General features: G+C 38.6%; 1 protein-coding gene across 1 annotated transcript in view; it reads left to right on the top strand.

The window, feature by feature from the left end:
* Positions 1 to 26,865, top strand: part of CAPN11 (calpain 11) — a 51,280-nt gene that overhangs the window by 1,779 nt on the left and 22,636 nt on the right. The window contains exons 2-3 of the mRNA XM_070932470.1: positions 18,166 to 18,456; positions 20,586 to 20,655. Coding sequence (XP_070788571.1) covers positions 18,211 to 18,456; positions 20,586 to 20,655 — 316 coding nt within the window. The 5' untranslated portion in view covers positions 18,166 to 18,210. The remainder of the gene's footprint in view (positions 1 to 18,165; positions 18,457 to 20,585; positions 20,656 to 26,865) is intronic.

Below are 26,865 nucleotides of genomic sequence, written 5' to 3'. Positions count from 1 at the left end.
ATTTGAAATAGCCTGGAATTTGTAAACAGTTTTTATTAGTTTATAATATAACATACAAAAAAATAAAAAAGTAAATACCCTGTTTCTCCTAAAATAAGACATCCCCTGATAATAAGTCCAATCAGGCTTTTGAGTGCGTGTACTAAAATAACCCCCCCTCCTGAAAATAAGCCCTCCCCGAAAATATTTAAATGCATGAGCAGCCGGTCCCTGTCATTTCCTCTGGTTTCCTCCATGCACCCCAAAATAATAAGACCTCCCCAAAAATAAGACCAAGCACTTTTCTTTGATCAAAACAGTCAATTTAGCCATCTCTGCTAACTCCATCAATTTTTGCAGCCGTTCATCCATTGTGGGGATCGAGGTGACCTTCCATTTCTGTGGATAAAGTAGTCTTGCTGATGTCAACATATATAACATCAAAGTTCCTAATTTTTTTTTCCCAGGTCTTTTTCCATTAAACCCAAAAGAAAAATCAATGGTTTTCTCTTTAAGAATATTCAATTTAAGAATTTTCTGTATTAAGATAAGAATCCTACTCCAATATTTATTTGCTTTGTCACACGTCCACCATAAATGACAAAAAGTCCCTTCTTTACATTTATATTTCCAACATAAATTTAAAACAGCATGGAACTGAGCAGGGCCGGATTTAGATGAAAAGAGGCCCTAGGCTATTCCACTTATGAGGCCCTTTCACCTATAGTGAAAGTGTAATTTTAATTTTGCTAACAATTTGAATGTAGGCCCCTCTTGATCTTGAGGCCCTAGGCTGAAGCCTAGTTAACCTATAGGAAAATCCGGCCCTGGAACTGAGTCAGAAATAAATCTGCTCAACTCCCAGAAATAGCTAACTCTGTGTGATCTCAATGATCTAGAACAGTTTCTGAGTTGGCAGAATGCTTGTATGGAAGTGCCCATAATACATGTGTCACAGTATGGTCTGGATTGCAGATCTTCACTTCCCATAAAGTATACTATAAATCTTCCTGATGGGTACAGTCTGTTGCTTGCTTGCAACTATATTTCTTTCATTGATAGATGCCTTTGTTCCTGTGAGCATTCATTCTTCTCTTAGTACATAAGGTGGGATGATTGGATGCAATTCACAAGTATGCTTTGCTGAATTTTGGCCTCTTTCAAAAGTTTAAGAAAGAAATTGTGTGGGGTTGAATTGCAAGCTGTGTAACAATAAAAGAAAGTTGCAGTGGATATGTTCTTCCATAACTCTCACTGAATTGTCAATATTATTATTTGCATTTGTACTTCACTTTTCTTTGGAAAATGACAGATTTATATGTATCACTTAGTTATCAGTGTTATCTCCTCCTTGGTTGGTTTAAAATGGGTTTTTATTCAAATGCTTGTTTCAGAAATTCTTTTAAATTGATTAAAAATTATTCTAGAGCTGGGCTTTTTTACCTTGAGTGCCATGGATCCCTTTAAGACTTTGATGAGATGGTCAATGAAATTCTTCTCAGAAAACTGCACTTAAGTCCATGAAATAAATATATAGTGATAAAACTGTAGTTTAAAAAATCCAATTATATTCTAATGTTATCAAATATTTTAAAATCATAAACACATAATATAGTAATGTGTGCCTCTTTATTCATTAAATCAATAATAAGACCATATAACCTTCTCTAGGATAAAATGATCTTAGATAATGAGATATATCGAAGTTAATAATCATTTTTAGAGTCTAAGGCTATAGATTATCTTGTTACTTAAATATATTATTGAAGGAAAAACCAATTTCAGCTAAAAGCTACAGTTGTAATTTTTTCCCATTTAAGTTCATAGACCCCCAAAAATCAATCTGTAAACTCTAGCTTCGGAACCCCTATTAGCCAAGTGTGTAACTTAATCACTTCCTTGCTGAAAAGACTCGTTCTGAGCTGGAGCTTGGAAAGAAACAAATAGATTGCAGTAAGATGGAAGGTAAAGCAGCCACAACCTACCTGTGTGATGATAGAGTTGGATGGTTATTTTAATACCATTTGCTTGCTGATCAAGGTGAATCCTCATTTAAACTGTTTGCTGTTCTGATTCTGGGATGACTTCCAGATTTAAAGTGAAGCAATAACATTAATGAGATGGAGACTCTAGACTTACACACAGAGAGAAATCTATCTGTCTATCTCCCAGTCCAATTTCTTTGCCAAGAAAACAGAAGCACTATATTTAAAGTAAGCTATGCAGTTGGATTGTTGCACTTACAATATTGCTTTTTCCCCCCAGTGGCCCGTATAGAATTCTTTATTGGCCAAGCATGATTGGACACACAAGGAATTTGTCTCCTGGACATCACTCTCAGTGTACATACAAGCAACAAGTGATAAATCATGATCATAATCATAAAATACAATCATAAATCATAAGATACAACATTCATGTCATAGAATACAAAATAAGCAATCAATAATTTAATATAATTTATATTCAGGTTTTCTCTCCTTTTTCCCTATTACTGATTTTTAGTTCTCGGGAGCTATAAGAATGGTAATAGAATAGAATAAAATTCTTTATTGGCCAAGTGTGATTGGACACACAAGAAATTTGTTTTAGGTGTATATGCTCTCAGTGTACATAAGGAGAATAAAATGCATTCATCGAGAATAAAAAGATACAACACTTAGTGATAGTAGTAATAATAGGCAGAAGAGAAATTGAGATTATTTCCTCCCAGATATGATGGCACTACCAACTGCCAGAAAGCCTAGCCAGTGCGGTTAGAGTCCTTGACCAGGCCATTTTGGCTGTAAAGCAGCTGTAGAAAAAGAAAGCAATAACTTGTGTTGCACTATAGAAGGTACTTGCTATTAATCCTGAAGGTTGGCAGGGATCCACAACCATGGGAAGACCTCAAAATGGAGCAGAAGCACCCAAGACATTCAGCTAGAGGAGAAATGAATGGGAAGGACCAAGAATTTGATTGATTGATTGATTGATTGACTGGCTGGCTGGCTGACTGATTGATTGATGAATTGATTTTATTTCATTTGTAGGGACACTCCTCTTGCAATAGTGACTCTGGGCAGCTAACACCACTTAAAATACTAGATACAAATAACAAAAAAAAAAGGAAAGCATATAGTAAAAAGGCATAAAAGAATACCACAGGTCAAACCCATCAGCAGTAAGTTAACAAAGCCTCAACTACCTCCGATGCCATTCTTGGAAAATAGCCAGGTCTTTAAAGGCTTCCAAAGGGCTACTTGTTCGGGGCCAACGTCATCCCAAGTGGTAAGGTATTCCAAAGAATACCTATTCCAATATTCTCAGGCAGATGAATTTTACCTAGCCAGGTTTTAACTTAGCTTATCCAATGATGTTAACACTAAGTAATCAAATAATCAGTACTGTTTGGCACAAATGTGACTTTTAAGTTGATGTAGGTTGCCTATCTTAACAGTTTGTTTATTATTGCCTTGGTGAGGACTTGTTTGCTTATGAGCTATAGAACCTGTATCATAAGTGAGAAACAGTACAAACTAGATTCTTTAAGACAATACTGTAGGCCATAATACAAGTAATAATCAGTCTACAGATAATCCTCAATTTACAACCACAATTGAGCCCAAATTTTCCATTGCTAACCAAGACAGTTGCTAAGTGAGTTGCACCCCATTTTATGACCTTTCTGCCACAATTGTTACGCAAATCATTGCAGTTGTTAAATAAATCATACTGTTAAGTGAATCTGGCTTCCCCCATTGACTTTGCTTGTCATAAGCCAGCTAGGAAAGTTACAAATAGCAATCACATGACCCCAGAACAGTGCAACAGTCATAAATCCCAGTTGCCAAGTGTCAAAATTTTGATCATGTGACCATGGAGATGCAGCAACTTTATTTTTTATGCTACTGCATTGAAAAAAAAACAACTTGGGAGTCATTGTTTTTCTTTCTCTTTCTCCTTTATTGTGCACTTCTCTTTTTCTCTTCCCTATTTCCCACCTATCTTTATTTTCATTTTATATTATAATTTAAATAAAAAAATATAACTTACTTCCCTATGAACTCTAATGATAAAATATATTTAAAGTTCAAAAGATGCTCAGAAGAATGTCTATCAAAATCACTTGAACCTGGGACATCCCAGTTACCGTAAATAAAAGTTGGATTATAAAAACAATTGTGCATATACACATATGTGAAAAACAACACAAGTTTGATTGTAATAAAACTAATTCTTTCCATCCTCCAATTACAAAGTCATCCACAGAGGCCTATCTTCCCCGTTTCCCTTTCTCTGTACTCCCAACATTGCAAATATCTTACAAAAAGATATTTTCTCCCAGCTGGCCATACAGAAGTACCATTTTCCCTCTTAAGTGAAAGTGGTTAGAAATGGAAATGAGAGGAAAGCAAAGTATCCTACTACTTGTGTGCAATAATCTTGTACAAAAATGCATGGACCAGACCTTGCTGGAAAAAAGGGAAGTGACTGTCCCGTTTGCACATCATTTGCAAATGTTTAGAAGCTGACTAAGCATTGATGACTCCAGTTGGCATGGTGTCAAGTTTAGGGGATGGTGTAATGATAAAGGGGATAAAGCTAATGGGAGAGCTGTTTGTATGAAACTTGCTGAAAGGGTAGGTCCAGATTTTAGAGTTAGGGAAGCACAATGATTATTCTGGATTTAACTTGCAGTCTGTGGATGCTAAACTCGAGAAATAGTGGGAATCTGGAACACAGTATACTGTCCATATCTGCATCTTTCCTGTATCAATCTAAGTGGCATTTCTCATTATATTATCCTGTTAGACCAGAAGTCTCCAGTCTTAGATTTTGGTGAAGGAAATCTCTGTTCGATGCTGACCTTAAAAAAAAAATGCTGATATTTTGAGAATCAGATCTTGAATTTCAAAGATTTGAAGAGAGGGAGTTTGGTGGGACTCACACATAAATAGTGCAGTAGTGCCATTGAATTGAAAATTCACCCATTAATGTCACAGCTTCTTGCTCACTTTGGAGCTGGCTCGGAAAGCTTCAAATATTAATCATCATAGGGATATATAGAATGCAATAACTATTCCGTGTCTCTGTGACCTAACCAACCTGAGGAAAGAAAATGGTATTCTTGTTTATCAACAATTACATGATGATGCAGAAAGTTTGCAATTCTGTCAGAGACAAAGCTATTGGAAAAAAAAATACAAATCTTTATGAAAACCAAAATTTCAAAGGCAAAAATACATTCTAATATCTCACTATTAAAATAGACAAAACAGTTAATACCTCTTTCATCTCTTACTTCCTGTTAGGAGACATTGAGTTGGGCTCCTTGTAACTGCATGGACGAATAACTTGCCAGCTCTCCTATCCTTAGTGACATCTCTTAGTTCTTCAAAGGACATTCTACTAATCTCTGTCATCCAACAATCCTGCTTATTATAATACTTTATTCTAGACTATAGGCTCCAGGCCCAATGTGTATATGTCTGCTTGCTGTTTATCGCCTCAAGGGAGCAATCACTCTTATATTTGATTTAGGAATGAATGTTGGGTTATAAGAGTTCTGATGCCCTTGACATCTCTATGTGGTTTGAAGATGGCCATCCCTATTCCCCCACTGTTTCTCAGGTTATTTGTTGTCCTAGAAATTCTCCCTATTTTTCATCACCTTTTCTAAGTTTGTCATTACCTTCCTAAGCTTAATATTTATACTTCTCTGGCATCTTCTCCATCTGTATCTGTTCTTGAGCCAAAGAAAACAGAATTAACCAAGCTTCGCAAGATAATGACAAACTTAGAAAAGATGATGAAAAATAGAGAGAATTTTTATGACAACAGTCTTCTTCATTTGCATTTAGTAGACATAAGCATATCTCCTAATGCTTATGGTCTATGGCTTCCCAGTAACTAGAGGATTGCCTTCTGCTTAGTTAGTAAGTGTGTGTGTGAGAGGAGGGGTGATGGTTTTCTCGCTGTAACAGCATATTTATATAATGCTCAACCAACCAACCGACCGACCGACCGACCGACTGGTCACACAATAATTACCATAACCTATAAAACTAATGAATGAAAAGTAGAGAGAATTTCTATGACAACGATCTTCATTTGCATTCAATAGACATAAGCTTATGGTCTATGGCAGTGATGGCTAACCTTCTTGCTGTCGTGTGCCAAAAGCTGGGGGAGCTTAATTCAATAACACTCCACCCTGTGCATGCACGCGCGACCTCCCCTGCTCCCCCGGTTTTGGCACACAATGGCAAAAAGGTTATCAGTGGGCCTGGTAGACCCATTTTTTCGCCCTCCCCAGGCTCCAGAGGCTTTCTTGGAGCCCGGGGAGGGCGAAAACGGACTCTCCCACCCCACCCAGAGGCCCTCTGGAGGGCGGAAACGGTGCATTTCCCGACTTCCGGTGGGCCCAGAAGGCCCGAAAATCAGCTGGCCGGCACATGCATGCACGCTGGAGCTGAGCTAGGGCAATGCTCGCATGCTCAAAGATATGGCTCCGCATGCCACCTGTGGCATGCGTGCCATAGGTTCGCCATCACGGGTCTATGGTTTCCCAGTAACTAGAGGATTGCCTTCTGCTTGGTGTGTGTGTGTGTGTGTGAGGGGAGGGGTGATGGTTTTCTCGCTGTAACAGCATGTTTATGTAATGCTCAACCAACCAACCAACCAACAGACTGGTCGCACAATAGTTACCGTAACCTGTAAAACTAATGAATGAAAAGTAGAGAGAATTTCTATGACAACAATCTTCTTCATTTGCATTCAGTAGGCATAAGCTTATCTCCTAATGCTTATGGTCTGTGGTTTCCCAGTAACTAGAGGATTGCCTTCTGCTTGGTTTGTACGTGTGTGTGTGTGTGTGAGAGAGAGAGAGGGGAGGGGTGATGGTGTTCTCTCTGTAACAGCATATTTATGTAATTCTCAACCAACCAACCTACTGGTCGCACAATAGTTAACCTATAAAACTAATGAATGACAGAACCAAAGTAAACATAACAGTAAAGTATATCTTCGCTTCGCTTTCAACCTTACTGACAAAGGTGATACTACAGGTAGTCCTCGACTTACAACAGTTTGTCTAGTGGCTGTTCAAAGTTACAACAGCACTGAAAAAAAGTGACTTATGGCTGTTTTTCCCACCTACAACTGTTGCAGCAACTCCCTGGTCATGTGATCAAAATTCAGATGCTTGGCATATGGTTCATATTTATGTCCTGAGGTCATGTGATCACCTTTTGTGACTTTCTAACAAGCAAAGTCAATGGGGTAGCCAGATTCACTTAACAACAATGTTACTAACTTAACAACTCTGGAGATTCAGTTAACAACTGGGGCAAGAAAGATTGTAAGATGGGGCAAAATTCACTTAACAAATGTCTTGTTTAGCAACAGAATTGGGCTCAATTTTTGTTATAGGTCGAGGACTACCTGTACTAGTAACCTTTCGTTCTCATCAGTTTTCTTTCAGTTACTGGAGCCATTGAGCTCTCCCACCTAATTGAGCAGTGATACAACTACCCAAAATCTTCTTTCTACAAATGAACTCTTGTATGACTACTGACTTACAAGTCCTAATGTTTGCCATCACTTTCACTTAGCAGAGCACGCAGGATTTAGCTTGATATGCCCAATAACAAAAACTGCTAGTCATGTTAGCATATTATAAGGAATTACACAACATATTATATTGGTATAATTATACAAGGAGTTATTGCTTTGCCACTGGAGTTACAAATATCTGAATTGTGCGATCCAGAATAAGCTTGTGTTCATGTCAGCTATCTATGATTGATACATTATCAAATGCTTATAATTACCAGCAGCAATATAACTGGGAGTGTCTCTTTTTCAGCATTCTGCCATTATAAAGCTTGGAAAAGAGTATTATGCAGCAAAGTTAATATGCAGTAATTAAATTAGAAAAGAGGTAGAAAAGAAATTGTGTAGAGTGGCCAAGTTACAATGGACTAACTTCCCCTAATTGTAATTTGGATTATAGAAATAAAGAGGTTTGTTTCTTAAAGGAGAACAGAGTTTTGAAAAATTGTACATTTAAAGAAAAGTTTAGTCAAAGCTAATCATTGTGTCTTAACCACAATTACTATGATTTTTCTAATAGATTTTATTTTTTATACAGATATCTTCTTCAGTAGAAAGTTTGAATAGGGATAATTACAATATTTGTATTTCTCTCTAAGATTACGTGTGAAGGAGGGTCTATGTGTACAAGCTACCACCAGGTTTTTCCAGGGGCTTTTTTAAGTTTTGTTTGCTTGTTATTTATTATTTATTTATTTATTTATTTATTTATTGGTTCAATTTATATGCCGCCCTTTTCCGGAGACTCAGGGCGGCTTACAATGCATTAAGCAATAGCCTTCATACTTTTCTATATACCTGCTTAGTAGGACTTTCGCGCCCCCCCCCCCCAGCGGTGTTCTTTTTTTATACAAAGTCAGTTTATTGCCCCCACAATCCAGGTCCTCATTTTACCTACCTCAAAAAGATGGAAGGCTGAGTCAACCTTGACTTACCATTTTCCTTTCTAATTCTACTTTTTTTGCTTTGAGGTGTTTAATTTAAACATCTATATTGGAATTGGAATTGGAATTGGAATTGTCCAGGGGTTAATTGGTTTGATGATATTTCCTTCACTGAATTTGGACTTCTACACACTCATAATATGTTCACTTCTAACCTTCTTCTTGACTTCAGCATGCTTAAGGTTGTCAGCTTGATGGATACTAATATGTGGTACAAGTCTTTGCAAATTACATCCCACCATATTGGTTATGGGAGAGGCATCCTTCATCTGGCTCCTCTGTGGAGACCTGTTCAGTATGGTTGAACCTCTGGCATAGCTGTCATCTTTTTCAGAGCACATAAGCCCGCAAGTGTGTCATGGTATTGCCTCACAAGGTGCCTATTATAATTAATAATTTTATAGCACCTGATTCCCAGCAATTCTTCTGTGGTTTACAAATGATTTAAAACATGAGAAACAAGACAGTGAAAACAACAAAAGTATTATTTTTCTTCTGCATTGGTATTAGATTGTAGTTGTACTTTCGTTTGTTGGTCTTGAGGGGCTAGATCCGTGATGGCGAACCGATGGCACCCATGCCAGAGGTGACACGCAGAGTCCTCTGTGTGGGCAGGCACACTGTCGCCAGCTGCTCTTCTGGTTTCTGAAAAATGGCCCAAAAACGACCTGAAAACAGCCCAAAAAATGGCCTGGAAATGGCCCCCAAAACACCCAAAAAGCAGGCATGCGTGCGCTGGCCAGCTGGTCTTCGGGTTTCCGGCACTCCGGTGTGCGCACATACATGCACATGCATGTATATTCTGGTTTGGGCACTCGATGCCAAAAAGGTTTGCCATCACTGGGCTAGATAGAAGTTCAGGGGTGGGCTTTTCATTTTGATCATGGGAATATCATGGGGGTGCAAACTGTTAATCTAACTCATTGCTCACACTGCACAGTTGCTTTTTAGGTGTTTCTGAAAACAATCAGTTTTTTCTCTTCAGGCATTATTACTAAATAAGGGCTTACCCACAGAGTCTTATTATCATTAACCCTGGGGGCAGAAAGATGCCCTCACAATGGAGCATCTATTTCATGAGCATCCATTGTGAGGCAGACTGAATTTGCTCTAAGGTGTTCTGGCATGAGTGTTTTGCCTGGGAAAATGGAAGAAGAGGACCCATCCAGTCTGTAGTACGTGAAAGAGGAGTTAGCCTGGCAGGCCTCTTGAACTATCTCTTTCTATCCACTCCTTGGCTCTGTGTTGGTTGTGTCGTTATTTGAACTGCAAGAGAGACTGAAATCTGGCTTCTGCAGCCGCTTCTTAGTTACCATATTTTTCGGAGTATAAGACGGACCGGACTATAAGACACACCTACCTTTTTTGGTGAGGAAAAGAAGAAAAAGAAATCTCCCTCTGCCTCTGAGCAATTTTGCCTCGTTGCAGCAAACAGCCTGCTTTACTTTCATTTTCGTTTTCAGCATAGCTTGATTAGCACAAGAAAAAAAAATCTGCTCCAACAATTTACCTCCTTGCAGCAAGCAGCAGAGGCCTGCGCAAAACAGCTGGGAGCAAAATAGCTGAGAGTCTGGAGGTTGATCCAATCAACTTGTGCTAATTAGGCTGTGCTGAAGCTGAAAGGAGCTGTTTTTTCTTGCTGTTTGCTGCAAGGAGGTAACTGCTGGGAGGCAGAGACCAAAGGGTGGGGGCCAGTGGGTGGGCGGGGCTACATTCGGTGTATAAGACGCACCCTTTTGGGGGGAAAAGGTGTGTCTTATACGCCAAAAAATACGATAATTACAGGTAATGTTCACTTATTGCATTTGGAACCAGGAAAACATTGTTGCTAAGTGATACAGTCATTAATTGAAACATCACATGACTGATATCAGTTCTTCTGCAGTTCTTAAGTGAATCACCATGGTTCATTAAATGTGACAGCATAGTACCACAACTGGCAACTTCCTGCCAGCTTTCCCACTGACTTTGTTGGAAACTGGCTGTGAAGGTCACAAATAGCAATTGCCTGACCGCAGAATATAGCAATCATTGTACATCCCGGCTGCCAAGCGCCTAAATCATGATTGCAAGGAAATGTTGTGATGGCCGCAACTTTGAGGACCATTTGTAAGTCTGTATTTTCAGTGCCATTGTGAGTTTGGTCACTGAATGAGTGGCCAGCAAGGAAGGAGTACCTGTATTTGTGGGTTGGTCATCCAAATCGACAAGCCTATCCCCAATTTAATGCACACAATTGAAAAGGTGATAGAAAGGATGGTATTCTGTGGCCTGGACAGCAGAGAATTCCTTCCCGGTAATGTTGGAAGTGTTGGGAAGACTGGCCTCTGCAGTTCCTCTCCTCACATAAATGTCCTTGTAAAAAAATCTACTCCCTTGTGGAATATATCTTGGCAGAAATATAGCATCAACATGCAACTGTATTTTTTCCTCTCCTGTCAATTTGAATGATGTGTTCTGCAATTTGACAAACTCCAGTTCTTCAGCATTTATCCAGAGGGTTCATGTTGTTTGCACAAATCTAAAGGACTACATTACTGGATGATAGCCAAGAAGGATGAGTCCAACTTCTGCCACCTACTAGTCAATAAGTCAGTAAAAAGTTAGGAAAAATCAGGTGGATATGTGCAGAAGTATTCTACCCATCATAACCTCTTTCTTTATGCGGTGGCTGCCTCAGGGCTGCACAAAGCAGGCAATCATTACACTGCAATTAAAGGAGACAAACTAGTGTCATCTAGTGGGTGTCCACCATGCTATCATTTTGTAGCTAAAGCAAGGTTTTTCTTTTTTGAAAGAAATACAAGTGTGATTAATACAGTTCATATCAGAATAATTCTACTTTGCTTTCTGTTTGCAGTCAACTTATATATAGAACAATGAAACTATGAAGGAGGAAGTACTTGCCTTAGTGCTGATGAATGGGGATTCATTTTACCCCACCCTACTAGTGAGTCATAGATAGGAGAAAGACTGAGTTAGTTGGAAATAATTGCTGGAACATTGAGTAAAACCAAACAAGATGAAATCCAACAGATTCAACTTCTCTTCTCCAAACTAAATATGATATTGGATATTCTTCCCCATCCTATCAGTTCTAGCAGGGTTGACATGTTCCAGGTCTTGTCTGTGAAACAATGTCTTGTAGAAGGACATAGACCTTCGCCTTCCCCATCTAAGAACCAGATGGTCCTGAGCTTGTTGGTTTTCTGGAAGACCTTTAAAGACCTGGGTTTTCCATTGAATGCTGAATTCAAGATATTGGTAGAAATTGATGTATGGGTTCTGTGTTAGAAGATAGTTTCATGTGTGTTATTTTAATAAAATGTCACCCTATAAAGCTTTAATTCATTTTTATTTTATGCACATATTGTCTATTCAGAATGATTTGGGCAGCCATACAGATTCTATAGATAATATATAAATAAACATGAAGTTGTCTTCCATAATCTTAAAATCTGTCTTATAGAAGATAAAGGCAAAATTATTTGGAGTTTTTCAGAAGACTGGTCAAGAAATAATAATAATAATAATAATAATAATAATAATAATAATAATAATAATAATAATAATAATAATGATAATGATGATAATGATAATAATAATAATAATAATAATAATAATAATAATAATAATAATAATAATAATAATAATAGCAGAGGGTGGTCGAGGACTCCTACAAGTAAAGCAGACTGTGGAAGAAGAAAAACGCAGCTTGAATGATTACATCCAGAAAAGTGAAGAACCAATGATTAAGGAAGTAAATAAAGGAGGCCTTTTAAAGACAACTAAAACAAAAGCAGAATATAAGAAAGAAGTAATTGAGCAGCGAGCTGAAAATTGGAAACACAAAGCTCTGCATAGCCAATACTTGAAAAGTATTGAAGGCAAAGCTGACCAGAAACTAACTTGGAACTGGTTAAGATCAGGAGTACTGAAAAAAGAAACAGAAAGCTTTATTTTGGCAGCTCAAGAACAAGCCCTAGCCACAAACTGCATGAAGGCAAAAATTCAACATGTTACCACCAACAGCAAATGCCGCCTCTGTAATGAGAAAGATGAGACAGTCGACCACCTGATCAGTGGGTGTAGCAAAATTTCACAAACTGACTATCTACAACGCCATGACTGTGTTGCTAAGATAATTCACTGGAAATTGTGCCAGAAGTTTGGATTTGAGTACAGCAAAAACCACTGGGAACATCAGGTTGAGAAAGTTTTAGAGAATGAGAAACTCAAGATCTTGTGGGACTTTAGGATTCAGACTGACAGGCACTTAGTCCACAACACACCTGACATAACAATAGTTGAAAAGAAAAAAGTATGGTTCATTGACATTGCAATACCTGGTGATGCAAGGATTGAAGATAAGCAGCAAGAAAAAATCACAAAGTACCGGGACTTGCAAATTGAAGTTGAGCGACTGTGGAAAAAGAAATCGTGTGTTGTCCCGATTGTAATTGGAGCCCTTGGAGCACTACCCAAAGTGCTACCCCGTTATTTAGAAATTCTAAATTTGCCGGACTTGAACATTTTGACTTTACAAAAAACCACCTTACTCGGAACAGCTTATATCCTCCGACGATACCTTAACAGTTCCTAGGTCCTTGGTTAGGACTCGAGCTGCTGAGCTATTAACCAGCCTCAAAGGCTGTGAATCTCACTAAAGATTAAATAATAATAATAATAATAATAATAATAATAATAATAATAATAATAATAATAATTTTATTTCTATACCGCCCTTCTCCCGAAGGACTCAGGGCGGTGTACAGCCTATTAAAAGCACAAAGACAGACATCAATTAAAAATAATTAAAATTATTAAATAATTTCGGCTCAGATTTAAAACCCCAAAAATTTAAAACACCCAATTTAAAATCATTCATTGATAGCACGGCCTGGCGGAACAGCAGGGTCTTGAGGGCACAGTGAAATACACAGAGGTCGGAGATCTTACGCATTTCCGCGAGCAATTCATTCCACAGGGCAGGGGCTCCCACAGAGAAGGCCCTCCCCCTTCTCTCGGGGTCGCCAGCCAACATAACTTGGCCGATGGCACCCTGAGGAGACCCTCTCTGTGGGAGCGGACTGGCCAGTGGGAGGCTATTGGTGGCAGAAGTCGGTCTCGAAAGTACCCGGGTCCTGTGCCACGGAGCGCTTTAAAGGTGGTGACCAACACCTTGAATCGCACCCGGAAGACCACTGGGAGCCAGTGCAGCTCACGCAGGAGGGGTGTCACGTGGGCACAATGGGTTGCGCCCATAACCACCCGCGCGGCCGCATTCTGGACCAGTTGGAGCCTCCGAGTGCTCTTCAAGGGGAGCCTCATGTAGAGAGCATTACAGTAGTCCAGCCGGGAGGTGACAAGGGCGTGAGTGACCGTGAGCAAGGTGTCCCAGTCCAGAAAGGGCTGCAACTGGTGAATCAGGCGAACCTGATAAAATGCTCCCCTGGTCACGGCCATCATATGCTCTTCTAAAGACAGCCATGCATCCAGGAGGACACCCAGATTGCGAGCCCTCTCTATGGGGGGCAGAGATTCACCCCCAGTAGTCAGCGATGGCACCAGCTGACTATATCGGGACGCCGGAAGTCACAGCCACTCGGTCTTGGAAGGGTTGCAAGGATGTAGATTTCATTTCAATGTCAGAAGAAAAATACTGATGATCAGAGCTGTTCCACAACAGCATAAACCAGGGATGTCAAACTCAAGGCCTGCGGGCCGGATCCGGATCCAGCCCGCAGGGTACTTAGATCTGGCCCACAGGGCCAGCTTGGAAATAACAAAGGACCGGCCCATGGTGCCTATGCTAGCAAAAACGAGGCATGGCCACACCCCCATTTCGGCCTGGATAGCCTCCTGCACAACCCTGCTGGCCAAAATGTGCCCCATTTTGGCTGACAAAATGCTGCAAGAGGCCGTTCAGGCCGAAAATGGGGTGCAGGGGACTGCACATGCCCCCCCTCACCCATTTTGGCCACCAGGATGCTGCAGCAGGCCATCCAGGCAAAAAACGGAGCACGGGGCAACTGCGTGCAGCCCCCCATGCCCCGTTTTGGCTGGCAGAATGCTACAGGAGGCGTCCGTCCCATCTGCCATCTGTCCCATCTCTCCCCATCCACCCGCCCGGCCCGTGGAGGGCAACTACAGTGCTGATCCAGCCCTTGAAGAAATCCAGTTTGACACCCCTGGCATAGACTGTCTCAGGGGATGAGGGACTTCCTTTTGCTGGAGGTACTGAAATAGAGGCTGGCAGGGTGGATTTGATTTAAATCGAGTTGATTTAAATCACAATTTAAATCATTTAAATCACTAGTAAAAAGGCTTGATTTAAATCAACTCAATTTAAATCATAATTTTTAAAGAGCAACTGTCATCTCTGCTACTCCTTTGACCCACTGTTGACTCACCGATAGTCCCAGTGTTGCAGAATATACAGCCTCATGCTACATAACTAAGCTCCATTTCATGCTGAATAAACTAAATTATTTATGTATCTTAAATAGAAAACTATCTTACGATAGATTTTTACCCCAAAAGTTTTTTATTAAAAAAATTCGATAAAAATCAAAAAAATCCTATTTAGATCAAAAAAATCTGATTTTTTTGATTTTTTTTTTAAAAAAATCATTGATTTTTATCCACCCTGGAGGCTGGATGGGTTTCTGAAGAAATAGAAATAGTTTGCACCAGTCGCTTCTAATCCTTACATTATTTGATTTCAGGAAATGAGTTGTTTCAGAGATTGAGGAACAATGTTCTAGAATAGGACCTGTAGAGATTGTGGTTGGCTTTTGGTTTGCAATGGAAAAAAGTCTTAAAATCTCCAAGAGCAGATTTCATTGTTAGAAGATCCTTTGCTTACATTTGTTTTTGAGGAAGCTAAACCCGGTCTCTGTGTATAGATTTAAATAGTTGGAATTCCACTATGGTTTATGGTTTTAGAGGTTAAGAAGCCTGGGTTTCTTCATCTAAAGTAATTTATACATCCCAGCTGTCTTTTCAGATGCTACTAATTCTCAGGATCTGTCAACCTAAGCCATTAGTTCCGGACTAATGAATGATAGGCATTGCAATCCATATCTGGAAGGTAATATGTTACCCATCCTGCTCTAGGGTGCAATCTCTTCAAATTCTGCAAGAAAACCCCATCACATATGGTGATGATGATGATTTATTAAACATGTAGGCCACCTGACTTTTAATGGCTTTGTATGACTCACAGTAAGTATTGTAGTAAAGAAATTACAATAAAATCATTTTTTTAAAAAAAGATAAAAAGTAGCAAATTCTGTGAAATGAGGGGGTCTCATTCTCCCTTCCAAATATATATTTCTTCTAACACTGAAAATAACTCCTTAAAGTCTATTTGCTTATGGTTGTTCATATTCTGCCAAATGGTCGATATCCTGTGTTAAAAATTGTTTAATTCTGCCAGAGGTTCCTACCAGAGCAGTGGTGGGTTCTAACCGGTGTTACCACCGGTTCGCTTTGTACACGCACTTTGCACGCGCTTCACGCAAGCGAATTGAGTTTCAGTACAGCTGAGGCATGGCAATCAGCTCTGCTGCACTGTACAGCTGAGCTAAAAACAAAGGAATAAAGGTAGGTATAGCACGGGGGTGAGCAGAAGAGTCCAACCGGTTTGCTCTCACATCAAGATTTCCGCTACTGGTTCTCCCGAACCGGGGAGAACCAGTAGCAACCCACCACTGTACCAGAGATATGGCTTCTCTTCTTTCTCTAACTTTAGGCTGCACAGAAATAGAGCAACATTCTTTTTAATATTTATACAATATGAATTTGGCCGGGATGTCTCTAAACTGAGTTTATGGAATATTGCAACAAATGTGATTTGTGCAGTGTTTTGTTTTGTTTTTTAAAAAGTTATAATTGCCTGGATTCACACAAAATACTTGGCCAAACCAAGTACTGTACTCACAATACAATTTAGCCTGATATCTGTAAATTCCATAGCGTAAATGGTAATTACCTGTTGTACTACTATTGAAAATCAGGCTTGTCTGATGTTACATCTTTTCTATCCTGCTCTACGGAGTAGAGAGTTGGTCTCTGACAGAAAGGCACTTGAAGAGACTAGAAGCATTTGAAATGTGGATTTACAGGCGGCTGTTATGTATAAACTGGGTTGACAAAATCAGAAATGAGGAGGTAATAAGCTGCCTGGGAAAGCAAAGGGAAATCATCGAAACCATTAAAAAGCTAAAGTTAGAATATTTCAGACATGTGATATGACACCTAGAAAAATACGACATATTTCACTTAATCCTCCAGGGAAAGATTGAAGGTAAACGAGGTCCAGGAAGAACTTCATGGCTTCAAAATTTAAGGGACTGGTTCGGACAAAACTCAGCAGCACTTTTTCATGCAGCTGTTGATAAAAATAGGATCAGCAACATGAATGCCAACATCCAATGCCGGATATGGCACTAGAAGAAGAAGAAACTACTATAGGACAACAGTCCAATAGAGAACAGTTAGCTTACTTGTAAAATCCAGCTTTAAATCCTTAGAACCTTGAAATAGGAAGCCAAAGGCAATAAAGACGTGCCTTTGTAATAAAGACATACAGGGGAGAAAAGTAATTATAGTCAAAACAGTGTAAATCAACACTACTTACTGTAGTGTTTAGTAATTTTCTCTTCTTGTGAATCATCCTAACTTCTACCCCACCTATCCACTACATCAGACATTGCATTATAATTATAACACATTAAAATATATATAATATTTATTTATTTATTTATTTATTTATTTAACTTGATTTGTATGCCGCCTTATCTCCATAGGACTCAGGGCGGCTCACAACAATTAAAATCAAAACCAGATAAAAACATTAAAATACAAATTAAACGTATGTAAAAAAAATCACTCAAAAATATAAAACATATACTCAAAGTTTGGTAGGAAACCAGATTTTAGAGACACCAGTTGACTATTTCAAATTTATTATCCTTGAATATCATGTTTCATGTTTTGGGTTGCCGCTTCCATTGAACCAGAACAATTTGCAAGGAACCTTCTGATAGAATCTTCTCATTCAATATCAATGCAAAGAATAGATGCCAAAATTGCTAACAAGAATATCTTGCAGGTCATAGAAAGCACAGGTGGCACGGTGGCTCAGCAGTTAAGATGCTGGACTTGTTGGCTGGAAAACCGGCAGCCCAGGTTTGAGACCCAAGCTCCACACAAGGTGAACTCCCGTCCTCACCCCAGCTCTCAACCTAGCAGTTTGAAAGCATACAAATGCGAGTAGATAAATAGGTACCACTTTGGTGTGAAGCAGGCCTGTTAAACGTGCAACCCATGGGCTGGATGCATCATGTGCAGATCACGTCCACCCCGGCTCTGCAAAGGCAAAAAATGTTACGTTATGAGAATGGTGATGACCTTGCAGGGACTGTTGGTTATAAATCAGAATTTGAAATGAGTTCACAATAACTGGTCCCTAAATTTAAGCAGCATACCACCTTTCTAGTTTTCTTAGGCAAAACTAAGTTAATATTTCCCATTTCTCTTTTTGTGTTGGCCAGAAATCTCCAGGAATACCCTTTCCTGTAACTGCAGATTTGATTTTTGATCTATGGACTAACTCACATGTCCTTATTTTGGGTTCTAGAAGAACTGCTGAGGCACCAGTTGTCCCTGTCAAACAGGGTGTATCATGATTTCTTTTGGAGGAATTGCTGCCAAGCTGGAAAGAGACCGTCTGCGAGCTGAGGGTGTGGGTGACCACCAAAATGCTGTGAAGTACCTTGGTCAAGATTACGATACCTTGAAGCAAGCATGTTTGGAGAGTGGAGCATTATTTGAAGACCCCCTGTTTCCTGCTGTTCCCTCAGTCCTTGGCTTCAAGGAACTGGGCCCTAATTCTGGCAAGACCCGTGGGGTGCGCTGGAAGCGCCCATCAGTGAGTATCTGTGTGCTGAGTAGTGGGATGATTTGATATTGTGGTCTGCATTCAAATATAGACAATTTCATTGTGGCTTACTGAACCAACTCTAATATATTTGGCAAAACCTTATTTTAACAGACCCATTTTAGTAAACTTCAGATACAATAAACAAAATCTTTTGTCTGGACAGCATCTCAAGCTAACTGACAAATTCATTACATCCGAAGTAATTTGGACTATGCATTAAAGATAGATTGCAATAAATGATATATGTTTGGATTTAAAGGACATTTAGGAGTTACAAATTTAACAACAATCTCTTAAATAAAGCATTAAATCAAGGCTTTACTTTAGTTATTTTTATGGTCTCTATCTGTGTCCTTATTAGTAATATTTCCTGTTCCTAATTTCAAAACATCTGTGCAGTTTATGAAGTATGGACAGGAGCCAACTCCAAGACTGATTACAACACTATTCAATAACTGGATTAATGTATTAAGTCATGACTCGAACAACTATGCAATGTTAAATATTGCACAGATGGCCTGGTTAGTATACTGTATTGTGTTAAGTCATGAAAATTCATTGTTACATTGTAGATTATCCCAGGTCTATAATTTAACAGAAATTTATTTTGTAAACTTCATATATAGCGTGTCTAAACTATGAGATGCAAGCTCATTACTTCAAATCTCAGTTCAGTTATGGCTTAGTTTCCACTTTCTCCTCTCATCTGTCATGCAGATTATTTAAGCATTACTGAAGCAATATAATTGTCTGAGCAGATACAAAAACAATTGTTAAATATGGAGCATGGTGAAGTTTTTTTTTAAAAAAAAATAGCTTATTTAATTCTCTTAGAGAATTACAAGATATTAAATTAATCTTATAATACAGGCCTGGTGGCTCAGCAGACTAATAGCATTGTGATTAACACCAGCTATCTGCAATTACTGTAAGTTCGAATCTCACCAGGCTCAAGGTTGACTCAGCCTTCCATCCTTTCTAAGGTAGGTAAATTGAGGACCCAGTTTGTGGGGGCAATAAGATGACTTTTTGTAAATATACAAAAGTATGAAGGCTATTGCTTAACGCATTGTAAGCCGCCCTGAGTCTCTGGAGAAGGGCGGCATATAAATCAAATTAAAAAAAAAATACAACTTAAGGTAAATATGTAGGGCAAAGATTCATTCATACAACTCATAACACATGGATTAGCATTCATTTTTATTTAGATGTGCATAGGAAATTGCATGTTGCACAACAATCAAATATTGTAAATATTTAAACATGAAATTGCATGTTTAAATATTGTTGGGCTCATTGTCATGGACATGTTTTCTCAGGCCTCTAGTTTTTGGTTACAAATACAGGATGGAGAAATAATCTTGAATAAACACAGCCATTTATGTTCCTAATATAGGAAAATGTTTCAAGGCTATGCGTGGCAAAGTCATGATTAGTGATGCAGGATATAAAACAGTTTGGTTGCAAAAATAAAGTTATAATAAAGAGTCTTAAAAAATAGGCCTCTCCATATAACCTGACTAATACGTATGAATTGGGAAGGACACTGGGAAAGAAAGAACCTACCTGAAAACATGGTCATGTTTGAAGATCTCCTTATAGAAACTTTAGCACAACTCCTAATAGTGTCTATCTACTGTAGAAGTTCATCAACTATGGGACCACAGAACCATCAATTTCTATAGAATCACCATTCCCTGTAAAGCAGAGGGGTTTTTTTTACAGAGCTTTGGAATAAACTCACAAAGTCACACAATGCCATGTAAGGAAGGTGATAACAGGATCTCAGTGGGTGTGAGTTCTACTGGTTTATAAAAGACAATTTAATCAACCTGTTTGATTAAATAAAGCATTATGCTGAGTCTCATAATAGAAGAAAAGCATTTGTAAACATACAAAAAAATTAGTGGGTCTTAGAAGGTTGGACTTATTATTGGCTAGCAAAAACAATAAAGGAACCTAGAGAAGAATGGATAGTGAGTAACTTTAGCCTTGCTCAGAAATCCATTTACCTAATTTTTCTTTAGCCACATTGCATGCATATTGTATTTCATGTTTTCCCTTGTGTTTATATGAGAACAATGAGGAAACCTCCTTCACAATATGTCTTTTGACAGGAAATTGTAGGTGACCCTCAGTTTATTGTTGGAGGCGCAACAAGGACAGATATCTGCCAGGGGGCTTTGGGTGAGTATTGTATAGTTAATTACATAACAAGTGGTAAACTGATGGCTACATAAGCATTAATCAGAGATGCTGGGGTGATTTAATTGTTTCATTAATTATCTTCACATTAAAACGTAGTGTGGTCGTTGGGTTTTTGTTTGTTTTTAGTAAATTTAGACCAGTAAATTGAACTTTCCTATTTTCATTGCTGCTAAATTTTTGGTGGATTTAGTTCCATATAACAGGCTTTTTGGTTATTCACAGACAGAATGTGACTTCCATCTTTCCATCAACTATCACGAAATAATTAAGATGGGGTTTGCATCTTTTCAGCTCAATAATGCAGAGACTTTTCTCTTGTGTACTGAATCTACATTAATATGGAGAAGGAGAAAGGGAGCAATTATTTGAGAAAATTGGGAGCAAATGCAATGTCCTCCACTTACATAGGATATAAACATGGAGAAGGATGTGTATTTTGATCACATTGATCCCAATCATTTCTGTAGAGAGGGTCTTTTCATGCCTCTTAAGAAAGCGAGGATCCTTCACAATATTCTTTCTGTTTTCAATATAATTTTTGGGGAAAAAAATTGTAAAGATAACAGAAATCTAACATTGATATAAAATGGGTTAATCACAGAATATTTATTCAGATAAAAGTAATAGTCTTTGTATGTATGTTATAGCTGTGAGAGAACCATTCAAAACTCTCAAGCATCTTGAAATCATTGATGTAGACAATAAAGGCCTTTATTATATTAGCAAGTAGAGTGGTACATTTTTAGTGTAATGCGTATTCTAGGCTTTGCACTATTATAAACCCAAAAGATGCCAAGGAAGTTTTTCAACTGTTCTCATCAAGTTATATTACAAAGTTTCTGTGAGTTTAATAACCAATTTCACCTTACAAATTAGGACTGGGATTATATGGGGGGTGGGGGCAGTGGTGGGATTCAGCCAGTTCACACCACTTCGGGAGAACCAGTTAACTTTCTGAGCAATTTGGTAAACTGATTGTTGGAAGAAATCATTAGGGCAGAGAATGGTTGTTAAATTACTTGAATCCCACCACTGGGTGGGGGTGGGGGTGGGGGGGGGAGAATAGAGATAGTTGCGTAGGCTGCAGAGCAAACCAAGCAGAAGAATTAAGAAGCTTAACCCTGCTCTGACTTCTGAATATACTGTATTTAAAAATACAGCAGCCCTTAGAGCTGCAAAATTCAAAATTAAGAGGATTAGTTTTATTAAGCTGGAGATTTCAGAATACTCACTTCTGTAGTGAGAGTGCCATTAGGAGTCTCTGTGCATTATGTATAATATGTATATTCTTCAACGTAGATCAATACCTCTTGACTGCTTTAACTCTTCGTAGATGCATTAGATCTGAAAGTTCTGTATCTGTGAATAAAAGAATTCGATATTGTAAATATTTTTCCCCCCAAAACAAATGTTCTGTTTAGGTCAGCATTAAATTATAAGCAGGGATTGGAAGTGCCTCACAGTAAAAATACCATCTGGCAGAGCATTATTTTGGTGCATTCATGAAGATTTCTTGCCACATCAATCATTTTTACAATGAATGAATGGGAATCAGTGTAGTCATTTTTTGATAAATTAAAGAGGATGGGAAGGAGATGCGACATGTGATTTCCAAAAATGTCTTTCTGAAGTATCTCATAGGTCCAAAGCAGTGGTGAAACGTAAAATTTGTTACTACCGGTTCTGTGGGTGTGGCTTGGTGGTGGGGGTAATGTGACTGGGTAGGCGTGGCCAACTTTTTTTTTTTTTACTTTTAAAAGCATTTTTTCTACAACCTCTTCAGCCGAAGAGGTTGTAGAAAAAATGCTTTTAAAAGGCTCTGACGATCCCAGCGCACAATCATCAGAGGCTTTTTTTTTTACTTTTAAAAACACTTTTTCGGCAGAAGAAAAAATGCTTTTAAAAGTAAAACAAAAAAAAGCCTCTGATGATCGTGCAGCTCAGCTGGGCATGGGGGGTGCGGGCGCAGGGATTTTTGCTACAGCTTCTCCAAACCACCCGCTGCCATCGCTACCGGATTGGGTGATCCGGTTCGAACCAGGAGCATTTCACCCCTGGTCCAAAGGGTCCTTTCTTGGAACATAACAAGATAGAACCCCCATGGCAAACAAAGACAAACTGTGTGTCAATCATAGATTTTTAAATAGATTTTCCTTGTCCTTTCTCATCAACTTGAACTGTACCCATTCTCTGCTCTGCTTCTTGCATTTGTTGCAAAAATATCCAAGATTAGTTTCAGGCAGAAGGACAAATTTATTACAATCATTGCATCCTGTAAATCCATCTTCATTTTTTCTTAGAGTACCACCTATGGAAAGACTTTTTCCTTCCCATCTCTTGAGCTTTTAGATTAACCAAGTAAAAACTGTTGATTTAGAGGAACAAACAGAGATTCCTCTTAAACTCTTTAAGGCAAACTACTCTCCCTGTTCATTCACTTGGTGAGTTCACTCCCTTGAACAGGCTGCCTTATAAGGTTCTGTGTGATAGAAAATGTTAACTTTTCCCCTCTTCCTAAACAAGACAGCTTAAAGGGAATACTTTGCTAAGAAAAGAATAGCTGACTATAGAAAGAATATAGATCTGTTTCAGATACTATGGTAAACAGTGTTTATCATGATATATATGAGCCTGGAGTTTGCAGACTCCCATTCCTCTCCTATTTGTAAATAATTTGGGTTCCTGGTATGTCTGAAAGTAAAAAAAAACAATTAGAGAAATGATCTAGAATTATAAACCACAGCTTGGTGTTATCTTTCCTTAAGCAATAGTTAAAAATAATCCTTGAATGTTTTTCCACATTCAAGTATAGAGTAATTACAGTACATCCAGTTGAAGGGGTTAAAAAAAATTCTCAGTCTCTTTTTCATGATAATTTAAGATGCAACTGAAATAGAGAACTCACAAAACTGATGCTGAATGATCTAAATCCAGCAAGTTCTTATTGGGTGCAAGGAATCTGCCTTCCCTTCTTGCTGGCATACCCTGAAATAATTCTGGATGATAGAGAAAGAATCACTTTAGAGTAAAAGTTAGGAAATGGAATACTTGGAATATTTCTACATCTTGGTTCCCAAGATGGATTTTGATCTTTTTGACACAGAAACTAGCCAATGAAAATTAACCAACAAATGACATATTTGATGTGCTAAGTTGATTTCTGTCACTTATATATGTTTTTAATGCATATTTTTGATATTGTTGTGCCTCACCCAGGCTCCATCAGTTTGGAGGCAGAACACGTTACCAATATTATGTAGATAAATAAATAATAAAATAAATGATATTCTATTCAAATAATTGCAAGGAGAGAGAAATCAAAATGGAAGGAGATTGTGCATGATATATTTAATATATATATATATATATATAGGAGCCGAGGTGGCACAGTGGTTAGAGTGCAGCACTGCAGGCTACTTCAGCTGACTACTAGCTGTAGTTCAGCAGTTAAAATCTCATCGGCTCAAGGTTGACTCAGCCTTCCATCCTTCCGAGGTGGGTAAAATGAGGACCCAGATTGTTGGGGGCAACATGCTGACTCTGTAAACCGCTTAGAGAGGGTAGCATAGCACTATGAAGCAGTATATAAGTCTAAGTGCTATTGCTATATGTGTGACAAGAACCAATATATTATAATGGAGGAGAGAGTAAAAGATGGAAATTTGTGAATTAGCAAACACTTAACATATGTTTCCAGCCCAGCCTCAAGAGAGCTGTTGCCTACACCCATCCTTTTTACTGTATGGGGTTAACAAGTACATGGCCCTCAGGGTAGCCATTACTTCACTGTTCTACCAGAATAGGCTGGTTACTGTTCTGCCATTGATTGGAAAGGCCTTTACCTCAACAGATTTTTTTTTTCCCAAGAATGTCAAGGAAGTAAGTCAACAAGGTGAGCCATGGCATTGGAGTTACTGTGGCGACCATGGCACAATGCAGGATTATGTATACCTTCTTCTCAATCTGTGACAACGTCCCTTTCTCTCTAATAGATAAGACAAGGCCTTTGTTCTTTTGATAGCTGGGAAAGGAAATGTGTTCTCCCCATTGTTGCAACTCTGAAAAAAGGCTGCAGGGATTGAACCTTCTGAAGAGCTTTTCAGAGTATAGATCCATATACAATATGGGAATTTTTTTAAAAAATGAGGAGTTCCCAGGTTGGTTCTCCCTCTCACTCACACAACACAACCTGCATGTGGTTTTTCCTCTTGGCACCACTAGATACTTTAGTATGTAGTTGCCGTAATATTTAAAATATAAATTGCAATGCGGGGGGGGGGGGGGGGAGAGGAAGGAGCTGTTAGCACTGTGCTGTGTTGGGAAATATTTATACCTTCCTTTCAAACAGGAAAATTGAGCGTTTATATACTGTGATTAAGAGTGTTCCAGCAGCTCACTGGAGAAGTCAAGCTTCAAATCCTGACTTGGCCATGACATTCATTCAGGTTGCCACTGTCTTCACAGAGTTATTGTGAAGTTAAAAGGTGGGGAGGGGGGGAGAAAAATACACATCAGCTTTAATTCCTTTTAATTGTATGTTTATCTCACCTTATTTGCTTTTCCTGGAGAATAGCTATGTGGTCACTAAGAGTCAATATTGATTTGATGACACTTAATTATTTAGCTTAGTCTGGTTTTTCTTATTGTTCTTCCAACATGGAAAGTTTTGGTCCTATTCACTTGATAGATGGGGATCTGCAGGATCCCCAAAATAGATAGAGTCGGGCTGTCTGAAATCTCTTACATACATTTTGAACATTCCCTGGCATTCTTTCCTTCCGTCTCTCTCATACTAACCACCTTTCCTAAAACGTTTATGCCCTCAAACAACAAATTACTTCTACATCACTAAATAATGAAAAGAAGTAATTAAAACAACAGTGGTATCAAGCAATTTATAAATGTGACTATTGTGGATGGAGAAATAGCTCCTGTAAGATAACTTTTACATTAGTGAACAATGAAAACAACTGCTATTCAGCGCAACCTATCAACCTGACAATTGTGAATGGAGATACAGCTCCTCTAAGTCCTTAATGGAATAGAATCCCTGGCCAAGTAGCAGCTTCTGATAGCTTTTATATTTCCATTTGCTGATCAGTAGCTCTGTAGCATTTCATCTCCTCAGCATGCCATTTTATGATAGAAATAGAGAAAGGAGGTATGTCCTTCAAGCAACCAGTAACATCGAGAGTCTTATCTGCAGTCTGGAAGGAACTAGCATGTACTCCTCTTCCCATTTCTCTCAAACATCCTAAAAAGGTTCTTCCCACCTTAATGGCAATTTACTCGTTTATTGTGAGATAAAGCTCCTTGCCCAGCCATTTTTTCCAGACCGCAGGACATGTCTGCAAAATCTTCACTAAGTGAGTGTGCTTCTTTTCGGGCCAGATAAAAATTAATTGAACAGAAATTGTGGTTTTAAAGTGTTCATTAAGCATCACCCTGCAAAAACCCATTTAAAAGAAAAGAACTCTAGTTTTAGAACGTTCTGCATGTTTAAATATCAGCCAAGTGAAATATTGCCTTAGCGCTGTTTTCCTGCATTAATGTGTTATAGGCTGGACTGAAAGGTTGAAAAAAACAAACAAACAGGAAGAAAGCAATAGCAAAGCACTTATATACTATTACCAAGAAATCTAGATGGACACATTCATAAAGTTGACAAAACAGAAATAGAAAATTCCTCAAATTACAGTACATAAACTAGGATGCCACAACAACAGAGAAAGAAAACTGACTATGTGCCATCAAGTCAGTGTTGACTCTTAGTGACTGCATTGCTAGATTTTCTCCATAATAATCTGTCACTAATCTTTCAGGCCTTTCAATACCCCAACTGCACTGCAACTGTACTTCCACCTTTCTGCTAATTATTCCCTTTCCCTTTCCTTTCCCAGCATTAGAGCCTTCTCCAGAGAGTTAGATCTTCACATAATGTTTGTGAAGTAAAGCAATTTGAACCTAGCCATTTGCACCTCAAGTGCTCCCAATGTTCAATTATCGATTTGTTTGTTTTCTTGATTGTCCAGGGTATTCTCAGGAGTCTTCTCCAACACCAAATTTCAAAAGCATCAATGTTCTTCCTGTCCTGCTTTTCAAAGTCCCTGTTTCATTTTCACTTCCATAAAATGTCACAGGGAATGCCATGGCTTGCATGATTGCAGGTATAGAAATATCACTATATCT

This window comes from Pituophis catenifer, unplaced genomic scaffold (genome assembly GCF_029215685.1).
Source record: "Pituophis catenifer annectens isolate HBS135680 unplaced genomic scaffold, rPitCat1.0.hap2 SCAF_1, whole genome shotgun sequence".
NCBI lineage: Eukaryota > Metazoa > Chordata > Lepidosauria > Squamata > Colubridae > Pituophis > Pituophis catenifer.
This window is presented reverse-complemented; position numbering and strand designations above follow the sequence as displayed.